The sequence below is a fragment of the Engystomops pustulosus genome, chromosome 8, assembly GCF_040894005.1.
Source record: "Engystomops pustulosus chromosome 8, aEngPut4.maternal, whole genome shotgun sequence".
Lineage (NCBI taxonomy): Eukaryota > Metazoa > Chordata > Amphibia > Anura > Leptodactylidae > Engystomops > Engystomops pustulosus.
In genome coordinates, this window is record NC_092418.1 from 7,818,433 (window position 1) to 7,844,682 (window position 26,250).

At 49.4% G+C, this 26,250-nt stretch overlaps 1 protein-coding gene across 1 annotated transcript in view; it reads right to left on the minus strand.

Annotated features, from left to right (window-relative positions):
* Positions 1-26,250, minus strand: part of SEZ6L2 (seizure related 6 homolog like 2) — a 90,174-nt gene that overhangs the window by 3,367 nt on the left and 60,557 nt on the right. Inside the window, exons 10-13 of the mRNA XM_072119473.1 lie at positions 12,822-12,960; positions 12,026-12,222; positions 11,634-11,828; positions 11,335-11,526 (exon numbers count right to left, since the gene is read on the minus strand). Of these exons, the coding sequence (XP_071975574.1) occupies positions 11,335-11,526; positions 11,634-11,828; positions 12,026-12,222; positions 12,822-12,960 (723 nt within the window). The remainder of the gene's footprint in view (positions 1-11,334; positions 11,527-11,633; positions 11,829-12,025; positions 12,223-12,821; positions 12,961-26,250) is intronic.

Sequence of the window (26,250 nt, forward strand, 5' to 3'; positions counted from 1 at the left end):
CATCCGCCTGTAATATGCTTATAATTGTCCAGGAACTATGTGTAATACCACAGGCAGCCAGGAGAGGGCGCCGTGTGATGGCCACAGACAACTGCAGAAGACCACCATGGCCAAGGTCACGGTGATGGCAGAGACCCAGCGGCTGCAGGTGTGGAGGCCCCGGGGGATCATCCGCTATAAATACAACCTGCAAGTCTGAACATCGCGTCACCTGCAGAGGACAACTGAAAATATCCAAAGCCTCTAATACTGCACAGCGCCCCCTACTGGAGACCTGCACCAGAGAGACTATAGAGAAGACAGAAGGATCTACACCAGAGAGACTATAGAGAAGACAGAAGGATCTACACCAGAGAGACTATAGAGAAGACAAGAGGACCTACACCAGAGAGACTATAGAGAAGACAGAAGGACCTACACCAGAGAGACTATAGAGAAGACAGGAGGACCTACACCAGAGACTATAGAGAAGACAGAAGGTCCTACACCAGAGACTATAGAGAAGACAGAAGGTCCTACACCAGAGAGACTATAGAGAAGACAGAAGGACCTACACCAGAGACTATAGAGAAGACAGAAGAACCTACACCAGAGAGACTATAGAGAAGACAGAAGGACCTACACCAGAGAGACTATAGAGAAGACAGGAGGACCTACACCAGAGACTATAGAGAAGACAGAAGGTCCTACACCAGAGACTATAGAGAAGACAGAAGGTCCTACACCAGAGAGACTATAGAGAAGACAGAAGGACCTACACCAGAGACTATAGAGAAGACAGAAGGATCTACACCAGAGAGACTATAGAGAAGACAGAAGAACCTACACCAGAGAGACTATAGAGAAGACAGAAGGACCTACACCAGAGAGACTATAGAGAAGACAGAAGGATCTACACCAGAGAGACTATAGAGAAGACAGGAGGACCTACACCAGAGACTATAGAGAAGACAGAAGAACCTACACCAGAGAGACTATAGAGAAGACAGAAGGACCTACACCAGAGAGACTATAGAGAAGACAGAAGGATCTACACCAGAGAGACTATAGAGAAGACAGGAGGACCTACACCAGAGAGACTATAGAGAAGACAGAAGGACCTACACCAGTGATTATAGAGAAGACAGAAGGACCTGCACTAGAGAGACTATAGAGAAGACAGAAGGACCTACACCAGAGAGACTATAGAGAAGACAGAAGGTCCTACACCAGAGAGACTATAGAGAAGACAGAAGGATCTACACCAGAGAGACTATAGAGAAGACAGAAGGATCTACACCAGAGAGACTATAGAGAAGACAAGAGGACCTACACCAGAGAGACTATAGAGAAGACAGGAGGACCTACACCAGAGACTATAGAGAAGACAGAAGGTCCTACACCAGAGACTATAGAGAAGACAGAAGGTCCTACACCAGAGAGACTATAGAGAAGACAGGAGGACCTACACCAGAGAGACTATAGAGAAGACAGAAGGACCTACACCAGTGATTATAGAGAAGACAGAAGGACCTGCACTAGAGAGACTATAGAGAAGACAGAAGGACCTACACCAGAGAGAGTATAGAGAAGACAGAAGGTCCTACACCAGAGAGACTATAGAGAAGACAGAAGGTCCTACACCAGAGAGACTATAGAGAAGACAGAAGGATCTACACCAGAGAGACTATAGAGAAGACAGAAGAACCTACACCAGAGGCTATAGAGAAGACAGGAGGTCCTACACCAGAGACTATAGAGAAGACAGTAGGTCCTACACCAGAGACTATAGAGAAGAGAGAAGAACCTACACCAGAGAGACTATAGAAAAGATAGGAGGACCTACACCAGAGACTATAGAGAAGACAGAAGGTCCTACACCAGAGAGACTATGGAGAAGACAGAAGGTCCTACACCAGAGAGACTATAGAGAAGACAGAAGGATCTACACCAGAGAGACTATGGAGAAGACAGAAGGTCCTACACCAGAGAGACTATAGAGAAGACAGAAGGACCTACACCAGAGACTATAGAGAAGACAGAAGGTCCTACACCAGAGAGACTATAGAGAAGACAAGAGGACCTACACCAGAGAGACTATAGAGAAGACAGAAGGTCCTACACCAGAGACTATAGAGAAGACAGAAGAACCTACACCAGAGACTATAGAGAAGACAGAAGAACCTACACCAGAGACTAAAGAGAAGACAGAAGGTCCTACACCAGAGAGACTATAGAGAAGACAGAAGAACCTACACCAGAGACTATAGAGAAGACAGAAGGATCTACACCAGAGAGACTATAGAGAAGACAGAAGGTCCTACACCAGAGAGAGTATAGAGAATACAGGAGGACCTACACCAGAGACTATAGAGAAGACAGAAGAACCTACACCAGAGACTATAGAGAAGACAGAAGGTCCTACACCAGAGAGACTATAGAGAAGACAGGAGGACCTACACTAGAGAGACTATAGAGAAGACAGGAGGACCTACCCCAAAGACTATAGAGAAGACAGAAGGTCCTACACCAGAGAGACTATAGAGAAGACAGGAGGACCTACACTAGAGAGACTATAGAGAAGACAGGAGGACCTACCCCAAAGACTATAGAGAAGACAGAAGGTCCTACACCAGAGAGACTATAGAGAAGACAGGAGGACCTACATCAGGGACTATAGAGAAGACAGAAGGTCCTACACCAGAGAGACTATAGAGAAGACAGAAGGACCTACACTAGAGAGACTATAGAGAAGACAGAAGGATCTACACCAGAGAGACTATAGAGAAGACAGGAGAACCTACACCAGAGAGACTATAGAGAAGACAGAAGGACCTACACTAGAGAGACTATAGAGAAGACAGAAGGATCTACACCAGAGAGACTATAGAGAAGACAGAAGAACCTACACCAGAGAGACTATAGAGAAGACAGGAGGACCTACACCAGAGAGACTATAGAGAAGACAGAAGAACCTATACCAGAGAGACTATAGAGAAGACAGAAGGTCCTACACCAGAGAGACTATAGAGAAGACAGAATGACCTACACCAGAGACTATAGAGAAGACAGGAGGTCCTACACCAGAGACTATAGAGAAGACAGAAGGTCCTACACCAGAGACTATAGAGAAGACAGAAGGTCCTACACCAGAGAGACTATAGAGAAGACAGGAGGACCTACACCAGAGACTATAGAGAAGACAGGAGGACCTACCCCAGAGAGACTATAGAGAAGACAAGAGGACCTACACCAGAGAGACTATAGAGAAGACAGAAGGTCCTACACCAGAGACTATAGAGAAGACAGAAGGACCTACACCAGAGAGACTATAGAGAAGACAGAAGGTCCTACACCAGAGAGACTATAGAGAAGACAGAAGGATCTACACCAGAGACTATAGAGAAGACAGAAGGACCTACACCAGAGAGACTATAGAGAAGACAGAAGAACCTACACCAGAGAGACTATAGAGAAGACAGAAGGTCCTACACCAGAGAGACTATAGAGAAGACAGGAGGACCTACACCAGAGAGACTATAGAGAAGACAGGAGAATCTACACCAGAGACTATAGAGAAGACAGGAGGACCTACACCAGAGACTACAGAGAAGACAGAAGGTCCTACACCACAGAGACTATAGAGAAGACAGAAGGTCCTACACCAGAGACTATAGAGAAGACAGAAGGACCTACACCAGAGAGACTATAGAGAAGACAGAAGGTCCTACACCACAGAGACTATAGAGAAGACAGAAGGTCCTACACCAGAGACTATAGAGAAGACAGGAGGACCTACACCAGAGACTATAGAGAAGACAGAAGGTCCTACAACAGAGAGACTATAGAGAAGACAGAAGGACCTACACCAGAGAGACTATAGAGAAGACAGAAGGACCTACACCAGAGAGACTATAGAGAAGACAGAAGGACCTACACCAGAGAGACTATAGAGAAGACAGAAGGATCTACACCAGAGAGACTATAGAGAAGACAGGAGGACCTACACCAGAGACTATAGAGAAGACAGAAGAACCTACACCAGAGAGACTATAGAGAAGACAGAAGGACCTACACCAGAGAGACTATAGAGAAGACAGAAGGATCTACACCAGAGAGACTATAGAGAAGACAGGAGGACCTACACCAGAGAGACTATAGAGAAGACAGAAGGACCTACACCAGTGATTATAGAGAAGACAGAAGGACCTGCACTAGAGAGACTATAGAGAAGACAGAAGGACCTACACCAGAGAGACTATAGAGAAGACAGAAGGTCCTACACCAGAGAGACTATAGAGAAGACAGAAGGATCTACACCAGAGAGACTATAGAGAAGACAGAAGGATCTACACCAGAGAGACTATAGAGAAGACAAGAGGACCTACACCAGAGAGACTATAGAGAAGACAGGAGGACCTACACCAGAGACTATAGAGAAGACAGAAGGTCCTACACCAGAGACTATAGAGAAGACAGAAGGTCCTACACCAGAGAGACTATAGAGAAGACAGGAGGACCTACACCAGAGAGACTATAGAGAAGACAGAAGGACCTACACCAGTGATTATAGAGAAGACAGAAGGACCTGCACTAGAGAGACTATAGAGAAGACAGAAGGACCTACACCAGAGAGAGTATAGAGAAGACAGAAGGTCCTACACCAGAGAGACTATAGAGAAGACAGAAGGTCCTACACCAGAGAGACTATAGAGAAGACAGAAGGATCTACACCAGAGAGACTATAGAGAAGACAGAAGAACCTACACCAGAGGCTATAGAGAAGACAGGAGGTCCTACACCAGAGACTATAGAGAAGACAGTAGGTCCTACACCAGAGACTATAGAGAAGAGAGAAGAACCTACACCAGAGAGACTATAGAGAAGATAGGAGGACCTACACCAGAGACTATAGAGAAGACAGAAGGTCCTACACCAGAGAGACTATGGAGAAGACAGAAGGTCCTACACCAGAGAGACTATAGAGAAGACAGAAGGATCTACACCAGAGAGACTATGGAGAAGACAGAAGGTCCTACACCAGAGAGACTATATAGAAGACAGAAGGACCTACACCAGAGACTATAGAGAAGACAGAAGGTCCTACACCAGAGAGACTATAGAGAAGACAAGAGGACCTACACCAGAGAGACTATAGAGAAGACAGAAGGTCCTACACCAGAGACTATAGAGAAGACAGAAGAACCTACACCAGAGACTATAGAGAAGACAGAAGAACCTACACCAGAGACTAAAGAGAAGACAGAAGGTCCTACACCAGAGAGACTATAGAGAAGACAGAAGAACCTACACCAGAGACTATAGAGAAGACAGAAGGATCTACACCAGAGAGACTATAGAGAAGACAGAAGGTCCTACACCAGAGAGAGTATAGAGAATACAGGAGGACCTACACCAGAGACTATAGAGAAGACAGAAGAACCTACACCAGAGACTATAGAGAAGACAGAAGGTCCTACACCAGAGAGACTATAGAGAAGACAGGAGGACCTACACTAGAGAGACTATAGAGAAGACAGGAGGACCTACCCCAAAGACTATAGAGAAGACAGAAGGTCCTACACCAGAGAGACTATAGAGAAGACAGGAGGACCTACACTAGAGAGACTATAGAGAAGACAGGAGGACCTACCCCAAAGACTATAGAGAAGACAGAAGGTCCTACACCAGAGAGACTATAGAGAAGACAGGAGGACCTACATCAGAGACTATAGAGAAGACAGAAGGTCCTACACCAGAGAGACTATAGAGAAGACAGAAGGACCTACACTAGAGAGACTATAGAGAAGACAGAAGGATCTACACCAGAGAGACTATAGAGAAGACAGGAGAACCTACACCAGAGAGACTATAGAGAAGACAGAAGGACCTACACTAGAGAGACTATAGAGAAGACAGGAGGACCTACACCAGAGAGACTATAGAGAAGACAGAAGAACCTATACCAGAGAGACTATAGAGAAGACAGAAGGTCCTACACCAGAGACTATAGAGAAGACAGAAGGTCCTACACCAGAGACTATAGAGAAGACAGAAGGTCCTACACCAGAGAGACTATAGAGAAGACAGGAGGACCTACACCAGAGACTATAGAGAAGACAGGAGGACCTACCCCAGAGAGACTATAGAGAAGACAAGAGGACCTACACCAGAGAGACTATAGAGAAGACAGAAGGTCCTACACCAGAGACTATAGAGAAGACAGAAGGACCTACACCAGAGAGACTATAGAGAAGACAGAAGGTCCTACACCAGAGAGACTATAGAGAAGACAGAAGGATCTACACCAGAGACTATAGAGAAGACAGAAGGACCTACACCAGAGAGACTATAGAGAAGACAGAAGAACCTACACCAGAGAGACTATAGAGAAGACAGAAGGTCCTACACCAGAGAGACTATAGAGAAGACAGGAGGACCTACACCAGAGAGACTATAGAGAAGACAGGAGAATCTACACCAGAGACTATAGAGAAGACAGGAGTACCTACACCAGAGACTACAGAGAAGACAGAAGGTCCTACACCACAGAGACTATAGAGAAGACAGAAGGTCCTACACCAGAGACTATAGAGAAGACAGAAGGACCTACACCAGAGAGACTATAGAGAAGACAGAAGGTCCTACACCACAGAGACTATAGAGAAGACAGAAGGTCCTACACCAGAGACTATAGAGAAGACAGGAGGACCTACACCAGAGACTATAGAGAAGACAGAAGGTCCTACAACAGAGAGACTATAGAGAAGACAGAAGGACCTACACCAGAGAGACTATAGAGAAGACAGAAGGACCTACACCAGAGAGACTATAGAGAAGACAGAAGGACCTACACCAGAAAGACTATAGAGAAGACAGAAGGACCTACAGCACAGAGACTATAGAGAAGACAGAAGGACCTACACCAGAGACTATAGAGAAGACAGGAGGTCCTACACCAGAGAGACTATAGAGAAGACAGAAGGTCCTACACCAGAGAGACTATAGAGAAGACAGAAGGACCTACACTAGAGAGACTATAGAGAAGACAGAAGGTCCTACACCAGAGAGACTATAGAGAAGACAGGAGGACCTACACCAGAGACTATAGAGAGGACAGAAGGTCCTACACCAGAGACTATAGAGAAGACAGAAGAACCTACACCAGAGAGACTATAGAGAAGACAGAAGGACCTACACCAGAGAGACTATAGAGAAGACAGAAGGTCCTACACCAGAGAGACTATAGAGAAGACAGAAGGTCCTACACCAGAAAGACTATAGAGAAGACAGGAGGACCTACACCAGAGACTATAGAGAAGACAGAAGGTCCTACACCAGAGACTATAGAGAAGACAGAAGAACCTACACCAGAGAGACTATAGAGAAGACAGAAGGACCTACACTAGAGAGACTATAGAGAAGACAGAAGGACCTACACCAGAGAGACTATAGAGAAGACAGAAGGACCTACACTAGAGAGACTATAGAGAAGACAAAAGGTCTTACACCAGAGAGACTATAGAGAAGACAGAAGAACCTACACCAGAGACTATAGAGAAGACAGAAGGACCTACAGCACAGAGACTATAGAGAAGACAGAAGGTCCTACACCAGAGACTATAGAGAAGACAGAAGGTCCTACACCAGAGAGACTATAGAGAAGACAGAAGGTCCTACACCAGAGACTATAGAGAAGACAGAAGAACCTACACCAGAGAGACTATAGAGAAGACAGAAGGTCCTACACCAGAGAGACTATAGAGAAGACAGAAGGTCCTACACCAGAGAGACTATAGAGAAGACAGAAGTTCCTACACCAGAGACTATAGAGAAGACAGAAGGATCTACACCAGAGAGACTATAGAGAAGACAGAAGGACCTACACCAGAAAGACTATAGAGAAGACAGAAGGACCTACAGCACAGAGACTATAGAGAAGACAGAAGGACCTACACTAGAGAGACTATAGAGAAGACAGAAGGATCTACACCAGAGAGACTATAGAGAAGACAGAAGGTCCTACACCAGAGAGACTATAGAGAAGACAGGAGGATCTACACCAGAGACTATAGAGAAGACAGAAGAACCTACACCAGAGAGACTATAGAGAAGACAGAAGGACCTACACTAGAGAGACTATAGAGAAGACAGGAGGACCTACACCAGAGACTATAGAGAAGACAGAAGGTCCTACACCAGAGAGACTATAGAGAAGACAGAAGAACCTACACCAGAGACTATAGGGAAGACAGAAGGGCCTACAGCACAGAGACTATAGAGAAGACAGAAGGTCCTACACCAGAGACTATAATGAAGACTGAAGGTCCTACACCAGAGAGACTATAGAGAAGACAGGAGGACCTACCCCAGAGAGACTATAGAGAAGACAAGAGGACCTACACCAGAGAGACTATAGAGAAGACAGAATGACCTACACCAGAGACTATAGAGAAGACAGGAGGTCCTACACCAGAGACTATAGAGAAGACAGGAGGACCTACACCAGAGACTATAGAGAAGACAGAAGGTCCTACATCAGAGACTATAGAGAAGAGAGAAGAACCTACACCAGAGAGACTATAGAGAAGACAGAAGGTCCTACACCAGAGAGACTATAGAGAAGACAGGAGGACCTACCCCAGAGAGACTATAGAGAAGACAAGAGGACCTACACCAGAGAGACTATAGAGAAGACAGAAGGTCCTACACCAGAGACTATAGAGAAGACAGAAGGACCTACACCAGAGAGACTATAGAGAAGACAGAAGGTCCTACACCAGAGAGACTATAGAGAAGACAGAAGGATCTACACCAGAGACTATAGAGAAGACAGAAGGAACTACACTAGAGAGACTATAGAGAAGACAGAAGAACCTACACCAGAGAGACTATAGAGAAGACAGAAGGTCCTACACCAGAGAGACTATAGAGAAGACAGGAGGACCTACACCAGAGAGACTATAGAGAAGACAGGAGAATCTACACCAGAGACTATAGAGAAGACCGGAGTACCTACACCAGAGACTACAGAGAAGACAGAAGGTCCTACACCACAGAGACTATAGAGAAGACAGAAGGTCCTACACCAGAGACTATAGAGAAGACAGAAGGACCTACACCAGAGAGACTATAGAGAAGACAGGAGGACCTACACCAGAGACTATAGAGAAGACAGAAGGTCCTACACCAGAGGCTATAGAGAAGACAGAAGGATCTACACCACAGAGACTATAGAGAAGACAGGAGGACCTACACCAGAAAGACTATAGAGAAGACAGAAGGTCCTACACCAGAGAGACTATAGAGAAGACAGAAGGTCCTACACCAGAGAGACTATAGAGAAGACAGAAGGATCTACACCAGAGAGACTATAGAGAAGACAGAAGGATCTACACCAGAGAGACTATAGAGAAGACAGAAGGACCTACACCAGAGAGACTATAGAGAAGACAGAAGGATCTACACCAGAGAGACTATAGAGAAGACAGAAGAACCTATACCAGAGAGACTATAGAGAAGACAGAAGGTCCTACACCAGAGAGACTATAGAGAAGACAGAAGAACCTATACCAGAGAGACTATAGAGAAGACAGAAGGATCTACACCAGAGAGACTATAGAGAAGACAGAAGGATCTACACCAGAGAGACTATAGAGAAGACAGAAGGACCTACACCAGAGAGACTATAGAGAAGACAGAAGGATCTACACCAGAGAGACTATAGAGAAGACAGAAGAACCTATACCAGAGAGACTATAGAGAAGACAGAAGGTCCTACACCAGAGAGACTATAGAGAAGACAGAAGGATCTACACCAGAGAGACTATAGAGAAGACAGAAGGTCCTACACCAGAGAGACTATAGAGAAGACAGGAGGACCTACACCAGAGAGACTATAGAGAAGACAGGAGAATCTACACCAGAGACTATAGAGAAGACCGGAGTACCTACACCAGAGACTACAGAGAAGACAGAAGGTCCTACACCACAGAGACTATAGAGAAGACAGAAGGTCCTACACCAGAGACTATAGAGAAGACAGAAGGACCTACACCAGAGAGACTATAGAGAAGACAGGAGGACCTACACCAGAGACTATAGAGAAGACAGAAGGTCCTACACCAGAGGCTATAGAGAAGACAGAAGGATCTACACCACAGAGACTATAGAGAAGACAGGAGGACCTACACCAGAAAGACTATAGAGAAGACAGAAGGTCCTACACCAGAGAGACTATAGAGAAGACAGAAGGTCCTACACCAGAGAGACTATAGAGAAGACAGAAGGATCTACACCAGAGAGACTATAGAGAAGACAGAAGGATCTACACCAGAGAGACTATAGAGAAGACAGAAGGACCTACACCAGAGAGACTATAGAGAAGACAGAAGGATCTACACCAGAGAGACTATAGAGAAGACAGAAGAACCTATACCAGAGAGACTATAGAGAAGACAGAAGGTCCTACACCAGAGAGACTATAGAGAAGACAGAAGAACCTATACCAGAGAGACTATAGAGAAGACAGAAGGATCTACACCAGAGAGACTATAGAGAAGACAGAAGGATCTACACCAGAGAGACTATAGAGAAGACAGAAGGACCTACACCAGAGAGACTATAGAGAAGACAGAAGGATCTACACCAGAGAGACTATAGAGAAGACAGAAGAACCTATACCAGAGAGACTATAGAGAAGACAGAAGGTCCTACACCAGAGAGACTATAGAGAAGACAGAAGGATCTACACCAGAGAGACTATAGAGAAGACAGAAGGACCTACACCAGAGAGACTATAGAGAAGACAGGGCCTTGTACAGCAGTACTTATCACCAGAGCAGGAGTTTTGGGCTTGGGCCCTAAAGTTACAGGACCTTATGTACCACGTGTGCTTGTGTCTCCATTTTATGGACGTTTGGAGCTACTAAGCTGGAAGTAGCCTGAGCCTAGAGTTGGCTGACCCACCACTGTGACAGGAGAGCCTTCTGCTCCCTCTAAGAAGCTAGACTCCCGCAATGCTAAAGTTCTTGCTGATGCCCTCTGGTGGCTTCTGCTGGTCACTCACTATTCTGCACTCAGTCTGTTGGGCCTGGTCCAGCTCCAGAGAGGCCACGAGTAGTAGAAGGTCTACAGGAGGACGATGTGAGAGTAGGATCATTCTTGGCTTTCTGAGATACTTCCACCAGGACCTGAGAGAGGGAGTCTCCATCGCTCGGCATCATGGGAAGTGTCAGGGTGGAAGAGACCTACATCTAGAGAAGGTTCATCCGCCCTTAGGGTCACCAGGCAGAGGGCTCCTCCGCGTCTACAGGAGACCAGGGGCTTGTCGCCGGGGGGTTCTCTGTTACTTACAGACACACTTGGGGATCCTGTCACTCCATTTCGGGGTGCCGGTGTCCCGGTTGTAGCAGGTCAGGATTTCGCTTCCTTCTAGCGTGTAACCCTCATTGCAGGAATAGTGGACGTGGGAGCCAATAGGGAAACGTGGATCGAATGCCCTGCGGACGCCATTCGCAATCTCCCCGGGGTCAGCGCAGTTCAAGACTGAGGGGATGGAGAGACATTGTTATCAACTATGTAAGACCAATCACAGGGGCCCCAGGACCTGCCAGGGCCACGCTCTCTGATTGGCTGGACATAGAGTCACTCACTTTTCTCACAGGTGGGCGGAGCATTGCTCCAGGATAGGTCCCACTGGCAGGTCAGTATGTCTGATCCGATGATGTCATAGCCTGGTTCACACTGATAGGTCACCACCGTGCCGCGGATGAGGTCGGGGTGTGAAGAGGTCTTCCACCCGGACTGTATTTCGGGTAAGGCGGAGCACGTGTCATTCCGTGGCACCTCTAGAGGGAAGAGGAAACATCTGGAACCATCTCGATGTCACGTCCTACACAATGCGTCAGGTCTTATGCTCCAGTTACATCCAGAGCAGCATTCACAGTTATGCGTGGATGTTACAGCTCTATGCAGCGCTCTGTGTATGCAGCTTTGGATGTGACCTGTGTAGAGCGGGGACAGTCTGGCCATGAGCCATCTCTACCTTTGAAGTGTATGATGAATCCCTGGCTCAGGCTGAACACGGGGTCATTGGGGTCAGACTGGAACTGTAGGGTCACATCATTGGCGGAAGAGAAGAGGTTAAACCTCTGGTGAACCCCCATGTACTGCCCCAGGACCCGCGCTGTGAGGTCATCACCGTCATAGACCGTCAGAGCGTCGCTGCGGCGGATGTTCAGTCTGCAGGGGAAAGGTTAAAAGAGGTATCAATGGGGGGTCACTGCATAAACATGGGGGGTAAGAGGGGGCATTGCTGCATCATGTGTATGTGTCATGTGTGTATGTATCATGTGTGTGTATCATGTGTGTATGTATCATGTGTGTGTATCATGTGTGTATGTATCATGTGTATATGTATCATGTGTATATGTATCATGTGTGTGTAAGCATCGTGTGTGTATGCATCGTGTGTGTATGTATCGTGTGTGTATGTATCGTGTGTGTATGCATCATGTGCAAATGTATCATGTGTATATGTATCATGTGTATATGTATCATGTGTATATGTATCATGTGTGTATGTATCATGTGTATATGTATCATGTGTGTGTAAGCATCGTGTGTGTATGCATCGTGTGTGTATGTATCGTGTGTGTATGCATCATGTGCGTATGTATCATGTGTGTAGGTATCATGTGTATATGTATCATGTGTATATGTATCATCTGTGTATGCATCGTGTGTGTATGCATCATGTATGTATGTATCATGTGTGTACGTATCATGTGTGCATGCATCGTGTGTGTATCGCATGTATTATGTGTATCGTGTGTCCTCACATCTCTATCTCGAGCAGCACCCGCCGGTCCTCCTGCACATGGATCCCCCACACACAGTCCTGTCCCTTTGCATAATTCTGCGGCCAATCAGGAGACAGGATCACACCGGCCGGTTCAGAGATCTCCCCCCCACAGAGCGCTACAAGACAGAAGAGATAGAGAATGTCAGGGGGGAGGCCACAAGGCATCATACATTACATCAACACGTGGGGGACAGGGACACGCTGACACTTGGGGGACAGGACAGGGACACGCTGACACTTGGGGGGACAGGGACACGCTGACACTTGGGGGACAGGACAGGGACACGCTGACACTTGGGGGGACAGGGACACGCTGACACTTGGGGGACAGGACAGGGACACGCTGACACTTGGGGGACAGGACAGGGACACGCTGACACTTGGGGGACAGGACAGGGACACGCTGACACTTGGGGGACAGGACAGGGACACGCTGACACTTGGGGGGACAGGACAGGGACACGCTGACACTTGGGGGACAGGACAGGGACACGCTGACACTTGGGGGGACAGGGACACGCTGACACTTGGGGGACAGGACAGGGACACGCTGACACTTGGGGGGACAGAACAGGGACACGCTGACACTTGGGGGACAGGACAGGGACACGCTGACACTTGGGGGGACAGAACAGGGACATGCTGACACTTGGGGGGACAGGACAGGGACACGCTGACACTTGGGGGGGACGGGACAGGGACACGCTGACACTTGGGGGGACAGGACAGGGACACGCTGACACTTGGGGGACAGGACAGGGACACGCTGACACTTGGGGGACAGGACAGGGACACGCTGACACTTGGGGGGACAGGACAGGGACACGCTGACACTTGGGGGACAGGACAAGGACACGCTGACACTTGTGGGGGACAGGACAGGGACACGCTGACACTTGGGGAGACAGGACAGGGAGACGCTGACACTTGGGGGACAGGGCAGGGACACGCTGACACTTGGGGGGACAGGACAGGGACACGCTGACACTTGGGGGACAGGACAGGGACACGCTGACACTTGGGGGGGACAGGACAGGGACACGCTGACACTTGGGGGGACAGGACAGGGACACGCTGACACTTGGGGGACAGGACAGGGACACGCTGACACTTGGGGGGGACAGGACAGGGACACGCTGACACTTGGGGGGACAGGTCAGGGACACGCTGACACTTGGGGGACAGGACAGGGACACGCTGACACTTGGGGGGACAGAACAGGGACACGCTGACACTTGGGGGACAGAACAGGGACACGCTGACACTTGGGGGGACAGAACAGGGACACGCTGACACTTGGGGGGACAGAACAGGGACACGCTGACACTTGGGGGGACAGAACAGGGACACGCTGACACTTGGGGGCACAGGACAGGGACACGCTGACACTTGGGGGGACAGGACAGGGACACGCTGACACTTGGGGGGACAGGACAGGGACACGCTGACACTTGGGGGGACAGGGACACGCTGACACTTGGGGGGACAGGACAGGGACACGCTGACACTTGGGGGCACAGGACAGGGACACGCTGACACTTGGGGGGGACGGGACAGGGACACGCTGACACTTGGAGGACAGGACAGGGACACGCTGACACTTGGGGGACAGGACAGGGACACGCTGACACTTGGGGGGGACAGGACAGGGACACGCTGACACTTGGGGGGCCAGGACAGGGACACGCTGACACTTGGGGGACAGGACAGGGACACGCTGACACTTGGGGGACAGGACAGGGACACGCTGACACTTGGGGGACAGGACAGGGACACGCTGACACTTGGGGGGGCAGGACAGGGACACGCTGACACCTGAGGGACAGGACAGGGACACGCTGACACTTGGGGGACAGGACAGGGACACGCTGACACTTGGGGGGACAGGACAGGGACACGCTGACACTTGGGGGACAGGGACACGCTGACACTTGGGGGGACAGGACAGGGACACGCTGACACTTGGGGGGACAGGACAGGGACACGCTGACACTTGGAGGACAGGACAGGGACACGCTGACACTTGGGGGGGACAGGACAGGGACACGCTGACACTTGGGGGGACAGGACAGGGACACGCTGACACTTGGGGGACAGGACAGGGACACGCTGACACTTGGGGGGACAGGACAGGGACACGCTGACACTTGGGGGGACAGGACAGGGACACGCTGACACTTGGGGGACAGGACAGGGACACGCTGACACTTGGGGGACAGGACAGGGACACGCTGACACTTGGGGGACAGGACAGGGACACACTGACACTTGGGGGGACAGGACAGGGACACGCTGACAATTGGGGGACAGGACAGGGACACGCTGACACTTGGGGGACAGGACAGGGACACGCTGACACTTGGGGGACAGGACAGGGACACGCTGACACTTGGGAGACAGGACAGGGACACGCTGACACTTGGGGGGACAGGACAGGAACACGCTGACACTTGGGGGGGACAGGGACACGCTGACACTTGGGGGGGACAGGACAGGGACGCGCTGACACTTGGGGGACAGGACAGGGACACGCTGACACTTGGGGGACAGGACAGGGACACGCTGACACTAGGGGGGACAGGACAGGGACACGCTGACACTTGGGGGGACAGGACAGGGACACGCTGACACTTGGAGGACAGGACAGGGACACGCTGACACTTGGGGGGGACAGGACAGGGACACGCTGACACTTGGGGGACAGGACAGGGACACGCTGACACTTGGGGGGACAGGACAGGGACGCGCTGACACTTGGGGGAGAGGACAGGGACACGCTGACACTTGGGGGACAGGACAGGGACACGCTGACACTTGGGGGACAGGACAGGGACACGCTGACACTTGGGGGGACAGGACAGGGACACGCTGACACTTGGGGGGGACGGGACAGGGACACGCTGACACTTGGGGGACAGGACAGGGACACGCTGACACTTGGGGGGGACAGGACAGGGACACGCTGACACTTGGGGGGACAGGACAGGGACACGCTGACACTTGGGGGGACAGGACAGGGACACGCTGACACTTGGAGGACAGGACAGGGACACGCTGACACTTGGGGGACAGGACAGGGACACGCTGACACTTGGGGGACAGGACAGGGACACGCTGACACTAGGGGGACAGAACAGGGACACGCTGACACTTGGGGGGACAGAACAGGGACACGCTGACACTTGGGGGGACAGGACAGGGACACGCTGACACTTGGGGGGACAGGACAGGGACACGCTGACACTTGGGGGGGACAGGACAGGGACACGCTGACACTTGGGGGGACAGGACAGGGACACGCTGACACTTGGGGGGGACAGGACAGGGACACGCTGACACTTGGGGGGACAGGACAGGGACACGCTGACACTTGGGGGGACAGGACATGGACACGCTGACACTTGGGGGGACAGGACAGGGACACGCTGACACTTGGAGGACAGGGACACGCTGACACTTGGGGGGACAGGACAGGGACACGCTGACACTTGGGGGGACAGGACAGGGACACGCTGACACTTGGAGGACAGGACAGGGACACGCTGACACTTGGGGGGGACAGGACAGGGACACGCTGACACTTGGGGGGACAGGACAGGGACACGCTGACACTTGGGGGACAGGACAGGGACACGCTGACACTTGGGGGGGACGGGACAGGGACACGCTGACACTTGGGGGACAGGACAGGGACACGCTGACACTTGGGGGACAGGACAGGGACACGCTGACACTTGGGGGGGACAGGACAGGGACACGCTGACACTTGGGGGGACAGGACAGGGACACGCTGACACTTGGGGGACAGGACAGGGACACGCTGACACTTGGGGGACAGGACAGGGACACGCTGACACTTGGGGGACAGGACAGGGACACACTGACACTTGGGGGGACAGGACAGGGACACGCTGACACTTGGGGGACAGGACAGGGACACGCTGACACTTGGGGGACAGGACAGGGACACGCTGACACTTGGGGGACAGGACAGGGACACGCTGACACTTGGGAGACAGGACAGGGACACGCTGACACTTGGGGGGACAGGACAGGAACACGCTGACACTTGGGGGGGACAGGGACACGCTGACACTTGGGGGGGACAGGACAGGGACGCGCTGACACTTGGGGGACAGGACAGGGACACGCTGACACTTGGGGGACAGGACAGGGACACGCTGACACTAGGGGGGACAGGACAGGGACACGCTGACACTTGGGGGGACAGGACAGGGACACGCTGACACTTGGAGGACAGGACAGGGACACGCTGACACTTGGGGGGGACAGGACAGGGACACGCTGACACTTGGGGGGACAGGACAGGGACACGCTGACACTTGGGGGGGACGGGACAGGGACACGCTGACACTTGGGGGACAGGACAGGGACACGCTGACACTTGGGGGGGACAGGACAGGGACACGCTGACACTTGGGGGGACAGGACAGGGACACGCTGACACTTGGGGGGACAGGACAGGGACACGCTGACACTTGGAGGACAGGACAGGGACACGCTGACACTTGGGGGGGACAGGACAGGGACACGCTGACACTTGGGGGGACAGGACAGGGACACGCTGACACTTGGGGGACAGGACAGGGACACGCTGACACTTGGGGGACAGGACAGGGACACGCTGACACTTGGGGACAGGACAGGGACACGCTGACACTTGGGGGACAGGACAGGGACACGCTGACACTTGGGGGACAGGACAGGGACACGCTGACACTTGGGGGGGACAGGACAGGGACGCGCTGACACTTGGGGGGGACAGGACAGGGACGCGCTGACACTTGGGGGGACAGGACAGGGACACGCTGACACTTGGGGGGGACAGGACAGGGACGCGCTGACACTTGGGGGGGACAGGACAGGGACGCGCTGACACTTGGGGGGGACAGGACAGGACACGCTGACACTTGGGGGACAGGACAGGGACACGCTGACACTTGGGGGGACAGGACAGGGACACGCTGACACTTGGGGGGGACAGGACAGGGACGCGCTGACACTTGGGGGGACAGGACAGGGACACGCTGACACTTGGAGGACAGGGACACGCTGACACTTGGGGGGACAGGACAGGGACACGCTGACACTTGGGGGGACAGGACAGGGACACGCTGACACTTGGAGGACAGGACAGGGACACGCTGACACTTGGGGGGGACAGGACAGGGACACGCTGACACTTGGGGGGACAGGACAGGGACACGCTGACACTTGGGGGACAGGACAGGGACACGCTGACACTTGGGGGGGACGGGACAGGGACACGCTGACACTTGGGGGACAGGACAGGGACACGCTGACACTTGGGGGACAGGACAGGGACACGCTGACACTTGGGGGGGACAGGACAGGGACACGCTGACACTTGGGGGGACAGGACAGGGACACGCTGACACTTGGGGGACAGGACAGGGACACGCTGACACTTGGGGGACAGGACAGGGACACGCTGACACTTGGGGGACAGGACAGGGACACACTGACACTTGGGGGGACAGGACAGGGACACGCTGACACTTGGGGGACAGGACAGGGACACGCTGACACTTGGGGGACAGGACAGGGACACGCTGACACTTGGGGGACAGGACAGGGACACGCTGACACTTGGGAGACAGGACAGGGACACGCTGACACTTGGGGGGACAGGACAGGAACACGCTGACACTTGGGGGGGACAGGGACACGCTGACACTTGGGGGGGACAGGACAGGGACGCGCTGACACTTGGGGGACAGGACAGGGACACGCTGACACTTGGGGGACAGGACAGGGACACGCTGACACTAGGGGGGACAGGACAGGGACACGCTGACACTTGGGGGGACAGGACAGGGACACGCTGACACTTGGAGGACAGGACAGGGACACGCTGACACTTGGGGGGGACAGGACAGGGACACGCTGACACTTGGGGGGACAGGACAGGGACACGCTGACACTTGGGGGGGACGGGACAGGGACACGCTGACACTTGGGGGACAGGACAGGGACACGCTGACACTTGGGGGGGACAGGACAGGGACACGCTGACACTTGGGGGGACAGGACAGGGACACGCTGACACTTGGGGGGACAGGACAGGGACACGCTGACACTTGGAGGACAGGACAGGGACACGCTGACACTTGGGGGGGACAGGACAGGGACACGCTGACACTTGGGGGGACAGGACAGGGACACGCTGACACTTGGGGGACAGGACAGGGACACGCTGACACTTGGGGGACAGGACAGGGACACGCTGACACTTGGGGACAGGACAGGGACACGCTGACACTTGGGGGACAGGACAGGGACACGCTGACACTAGGGGGACAGAACAGGGACACGCTGACACTTGGGGGGACAGGACAGGGACACGCTGACACTTGGGGGGACAGGACAGGGACACGCTGACACTTGGGGGGACAGGACAGGGACACGCTGACACTTGGGGGGGACAGGACAGGGACGCGCTGACACTTGGGGGGACAGGACAGGGACACGCTGACACTTGGAGGACAGGGACACGCTGACACTTGGGGGGACAGGACAGGGACACGCTGACACTTGGGGGGACAGGACAGGGACACGCTGACACTTGGAGGACAGGACAGGGACACGCTGACACTTGGGGGGGACAGGACAGGGACACGCTGACACTTGGGGGGACAGGACAGGGACACGCTGACACTTGGGGGACAGGACAGGGACACGCTGACACTTGGGGGACAGGACAGGGACACGCTGACACTTGGGGGACAGGACAGGGACACACCAACTCTTGGGGTACAGGGACACGCTGACACTTGGGGGGGACAGGACAGGGACACGCTGACACTTGGGGGGGACAGGACAGGGACACGCTGACACTTGGGGGACAGGACAGGGACACGCTGACACTTGGGGGGCAGGACAGGGACACGCTGACACTTGGGGGGACAGGACAGGGACACGCTGACACTTGGGGGGACAGGACAGGGACACACTGACACTTGGGGGACAGGACAGGGACGCGCTGACACTTGGGGGACAGGACAGGGACACGCTGACACTAGGGGGACAGAACAGGGACACGCTGACACTTGGGGGGACAGAACAGGGACACGCTGACACTTGGGGGGACAGGACAGGGACACGCTGACACTTGGGGGGGACAGGACAGGGACGCGCTGACACCTGAGGGACAGGACAGGGACACGCTGACACTTGGGGGTACAGGGCGGGGACACGCTAACACTTGGGGGACAGGACAGGGACACGCTGACACTTGGGGGGACAGGACAGGGACGCGCTGACACCTGAGGGACAGGACAGGGACACGCTGACACTTGGGGGGACAGGACAGGGACACTCAGGATACAGCGTCTCGTGTATATTGTTTCTTTGTGTCATTTCCTTTGGTTCCAGCTGTAGTCATTCAAGGGTTAATCAGGAGCCCTACATTAGTTACCAAGGCAACTGGAAATTGGTAAGACACTTGTGGGAGCTCCTCCCCCTTCACGCCTCGCACACGCAGTGATGTATGTGCGGGGGACATCTACGTGTCCTACATCCAGCACCAGGGCCCAGATTTTGGTCGCTGACCCTCCCTGACCCCTGGGTTCTCAGGTGCCACAGACCAATGGGAAGACGTTCTGTATTCTAGTACAATCATCATGTTACCAGGAGAGGGCAGCGCCGGGTCAGAACCTCACACTGGACCTCTGCGGGCAAAGTGTTCCAGGCCCCCTGTATATCGGGCACAGTATAGTACTATATATCTGGGTACAGTATAGCACTATATATCTGGGTACAGTATAGCACTATATATCTGGGTACAGTATAGCACTGTATATCTGGGTACAGTATAGCACTATATATCTGGGTACAGTATAGCACTATATATCTGGGTACAGTATAGCACTATATATCTGGGTACAGTATAGCACTATATATCTGGGTACAGTATAGCACTGTATATCTGGGCACAGTATAGTACTATATATCTGGGTACAGTATAGCACTATATATTTGGGCACAGTATGGCACTGTATATCTGGGTACAGTATGGCACTATATATCTGGGCACAGTATGGCACTATATATTTGGGCACAGTATGGCACTGTATATCTGGGTACAGTATGGCACTATATATCTGGGCACAGTATAGCACTATATATTTGGGCACAGTATGGCACTGTATATCTGGGTACAGTATGGCACTATATATCTGGGTACAGTATAGCACTATATATTTGGGCACAGTATGGCACTGTATATCTGGGTACAGTATGGCACTATATATCTGGGCACAGTATGGCACTATATATTTGGGCACAGTATGGCACTGTATATCTGGGTACAGTATGGCACTATATATCTGGGCACAATATAGCACTATATATTTGGGCACAGTATGGCACTGTATATCTGGGTACAGTATGGCACTATATATCTGGGAACAGTATGGCACTATATATCTGGGCACAGTATGGCACTATATATCTGGGTACATTGTAGCACTATATATCTGGGTACAGTATGGCACTATATATCGGGCACAGTATAGCACTATATATCTGGGTACAGTATAGCACTATATATCTGGGCACAGTATGGCACTATATATCTGGGTACAGTATAGCACTATATATCTGGGTACAGTATAGCACTATATATCTGGGTACAGTATAGCACTATATATCTGGGTACAGTATGGCACTATATATCTGGGTACAGTATGGTACTATATATCTGGGTACAGTATAGCACTATATATCTGGGTACAGTATAGCACTATATATCTGGGCACGGTATAGCACTATATATCTGGGTACAGTATGGCACTATATATCTGGGCACAGTATAGCACTATATATCTGGGCACAGTATGGCACTATATATCTGGGTACAGTATGGCACTATATATCTGGGTATAGTATAGCACTATATATCTGGGTACAGTATAGCACTATATATCTGGGCACAGTATGGCACTATATATCTGGGTACAGTATAGCACTATATATCTGGGTACAGTATAGCACTATATATCTGGGTACAGTATGGCACTATATATCTGGGTACAGTATAGCACTGTATATCTGGGTACAGTATAGCACTATATATCTGGGCACAGTATAGCACTATATATCTGGGTACAGTATAGCACTATATATCTGGGTACAGTATAGCACTGTATATCTTGTTACAGTATAGCACTATATATCTGGGCACAGTATAGCACTATATATCTGGGTACAGTATAGCACTATATATCTGGGTACAGTATGGCACTATATATCTGGGTACATTGTAGCACTATATATCTGGGTACAGTATGGCACTATATATCTGGGTACAGTATAGAACTATATATCTGGGTACAGTATAGCACTATATATCTGGGTACAGTATGGCACTATATATCTGGGTACAGTATAGCACTATATATCTGGGTACAGTATAGCACTATATATCTGGGTACAGTATGGCACTATATATCTGGGTACATTGTAGCACTATATATCTGGGTACAGTATAGCACTATATATCTGGGTACAGTATAGCACTATATATCTGGGCACAGTATGGCACTATATATCTGGGTACAGTATGGCACTATATATCTGGGTACATTGTAGCACTATATATCTGGGTACAGTATAGCACTATATATCTGGGTACAGTATGGCACTATATATCTGGGCACAGTATAGCACTATATATCTGGGCACAGTATAGCACTATATATCTGGGTACATTGTAGCACTATATATCTGGGTACAGTATAGCACTATATATCTGGGCACAGTATGGCACTATATATCTGGGTACAGTATAGCACTATATATCTGGGTACAGTATAGCACTATATATCTGGGTACAGTATGGCACTATATATTTGGGTACAGTATGGCACTATATATCTGGGTACATTGTAGCACTATATATCTGGGTACAGTATGGCACTATATATCTGGGTACAGTATAGCACTATATATCTGGGCACAGTATAGCACTATATATCTGGGTACAGTATGGCACTATATATCTGGGTACAGTATAGCACTATATATCTGGGTACAGTATGGCACTATATATCTGGGTACAGTATAGCACTATATATCTGGGTACAGTATAGCACTATATATCTGGGCACAGTATGGCACTATATATCTGGGTACAGTATGGCACTATATATCTGGGTACAGTATAGCACTATATATCTGGGCACGGTATAGCACTATATATCTGGGTACAGTATAGCACTATATATCTGGGTACAGTATAGCACTATATATCTGGGCACAGTATGGCACTATATATCTGGGTACAGTATGGCACTATATATCTGGGTACAGTATAGCACTATATATCTGGGTACAGTATAGCACTATATATCTGGGCACAGTATAGCACTATATATCTGGGTACAGTATAGCACTATATATCTGGGTACATTATGGCACTATATATCTGGGTACATTGTAGCACTATATATCTGGGTACAGTATAGCACTATAAATCTGGGTACAGTATGGCACTATATATCTGGGTACAGTATAGCACTATATATCTGGGTACAGTATAGCACTATATATCTGGGTACAGTATGGCACTATATATCTGGGTACAGTATGGCACTATATATCTGGGTACAGTATGGCACTATATATCTGGGCACAGTATAGCACTATATATCTGGGTACAGTATGGCACTATATATCTGGGTACATTGTAGCACTATATATCTGGGTACAGTATAGCACTATATATCTGGGTACAGTATAGCACTATATATCTGGGCACAGTATAGCACTATATATCTGGGTACAGTATAGCACTATATATCTGGGTACAGTATAGCACTATATATCTGGGTACAGTATGGCACTATATATTTGGGTACAGTATGGCACTATATATCTGGGTACATTGTAGCACTATATATCTGGGTACAGTATGGCACTATATATCTGGGTACAGTATAGCACTATATATCTGGGCACAGTATAGCACTATATATCTGGGTACAGTATAGCACTATATATCTGGGTACAGTATAGCACTATATATCTGGGTACAGTATGGCACTATATATCTGGGTACATTGTAGCACTATATATCTGGGTACAGTATGGCACTATATATCTGGGTACAGTATAGCACTATATATCTGGGTACAGTATAGCACTATATATCTGGGCACAGTATGGCACTATATATCTGGGTACAGTATAGCACTATATATCTGGGTACAGTATGGCACTATATATCTGGGTACAGTATGGCACTATATATCTGGGTACATTGTAGCACTATATATCTGGGTACAGTATAGCACTATATATCTGGGTACAGTATAGCACTATATATCTGGGCACAGTATAGCACTATATATCTGGGTACAGTATAGCACTATATATCTGGGTACAGTATGGCACTATATATCTGGGTACATTGTAGCACTATATATCTGGGTACAGTATAGCACTATAAATCTGGGTACAGTATGGCACTATATATCTGGGTACAGTATAGCACTATATATCTGGGTACAGTATAGCACTATATATCTGGGTACAGTATGGCACTATATATCTGGGTACAGTATGGCACTATATATCTGGGTACATTGTAGCACTATATATCTGGGTGCAGTATAGCACTATATATCTGGGTACAGTATAGCACTATATATCTGGGCACAGTATAGCACTATATATCTGGGTACAGTATAGCACTATATATCTGGGTACAGTATAGCACTATATATCTGGGTACAGTATGGCACTATATATCTGGGTACAGTATAGCACTATATATCTGGGTACAGTATGGCACTATATATCTGGGTACATTGTAGCACTATATATCTGGGTACAGTATAGCACTATATATCTGGGTACAGTATGGCACTATATATCTGGGTACAGTATAGCACTATATATCTGGGCACAGTATAGCACTATATATCTGGGTACAGTATAGCACTATATATCTGGGTACAGTATAGCACTATATATCTGGGCACAGTATAGCACTATATATCTGGGTACAGTATAGCACTATATATCTGGGCACAGTATAGCACTATATATCTGGGCACAGTATAGCACTATATATCTGGGTACAGTATAGCACTATATATCTGGGCACAGTATAGCACTATATATCTGGGCACAGTATGGCACTATATATCTGGGTACAGTATGGCACTATATATCTTGGTACAGTATAGCACTATATATCTGGGTACAGTATGGCACTATATATTTGGGTACAGTATGGCACTATATATCTGGGTACATTGTAGCACTATATATCTGGGTACAGTATGGCACTATATATCTGGGTACAGTATAGCACTATATATCTGGGTACAGTATAGCACTATATATCTGGGCACAGTATGGCACTATATATCTGGGTACAGTATAGCACTATATATCTGGGTACAGTATGGCACTATATATCTGGGTACAGTATGGCACTATATATCTGGGTACATTGTAGCACTATATATCTGGGTACAGTATAGCACTATATATCTGGGTACAGTATAGCACTATATATCTGGGCACAGTATAGCACTATATATCTGGGTACAGTATAGCACTATATATCTGGGTACAGTATGGCACTATATATCTGGGTACATTGTAGCACTATATATCTGGGTACAGTATAGCACTATAAATCTGGGTACAGTATGGCACTATATATCTGGGTACAGTATAGCACTATATATCTGGGTACAGTATAGCACTATATATCTGGGTACAGTATGGCACTATATATCTGGGTACAGTATGGCACTATATATCTGGGTACATTGTAGCACTATATATCTGGGTACAGTATAGCACTATATATCTGGGTACAGTATAGCACTATATATCTGGGCACAGTATAGCACTATATATCTGGGTACAGTATAGCACTATATATCTGGGTACAGTATAGCACTATATATCTGGGTACAGTATGGCACTATATATCTGGGTACAGTATAGCACTATATATCTGGGTACAGTATGGCACTATATATCTGGGTACATTGTAGCACTATATATCTGGGTACAGTATAGCACTATATATCTGGGTACAGTATGGCACTATATATCTGGGTACAGTATAGCACTATATATCTGGGCACAGTATAGCACTATATATCTGGGTACAGTATAGCACTATATATCTGGGTACAGTATAGCACTATATATCTGGGCACAGTATAGCACTATATATCTGGGTACAGTATAGCACTATATATCTGGGCACAGTATAGCACTATATATCTGGGCACAGTATAGCACTATATATCTGGGTACAGTATAGCACTATATATCTGGGCACAGTATAGCACTATATATCTGGGCACAGTATGGCACTATATATCTGGGTACAGTAT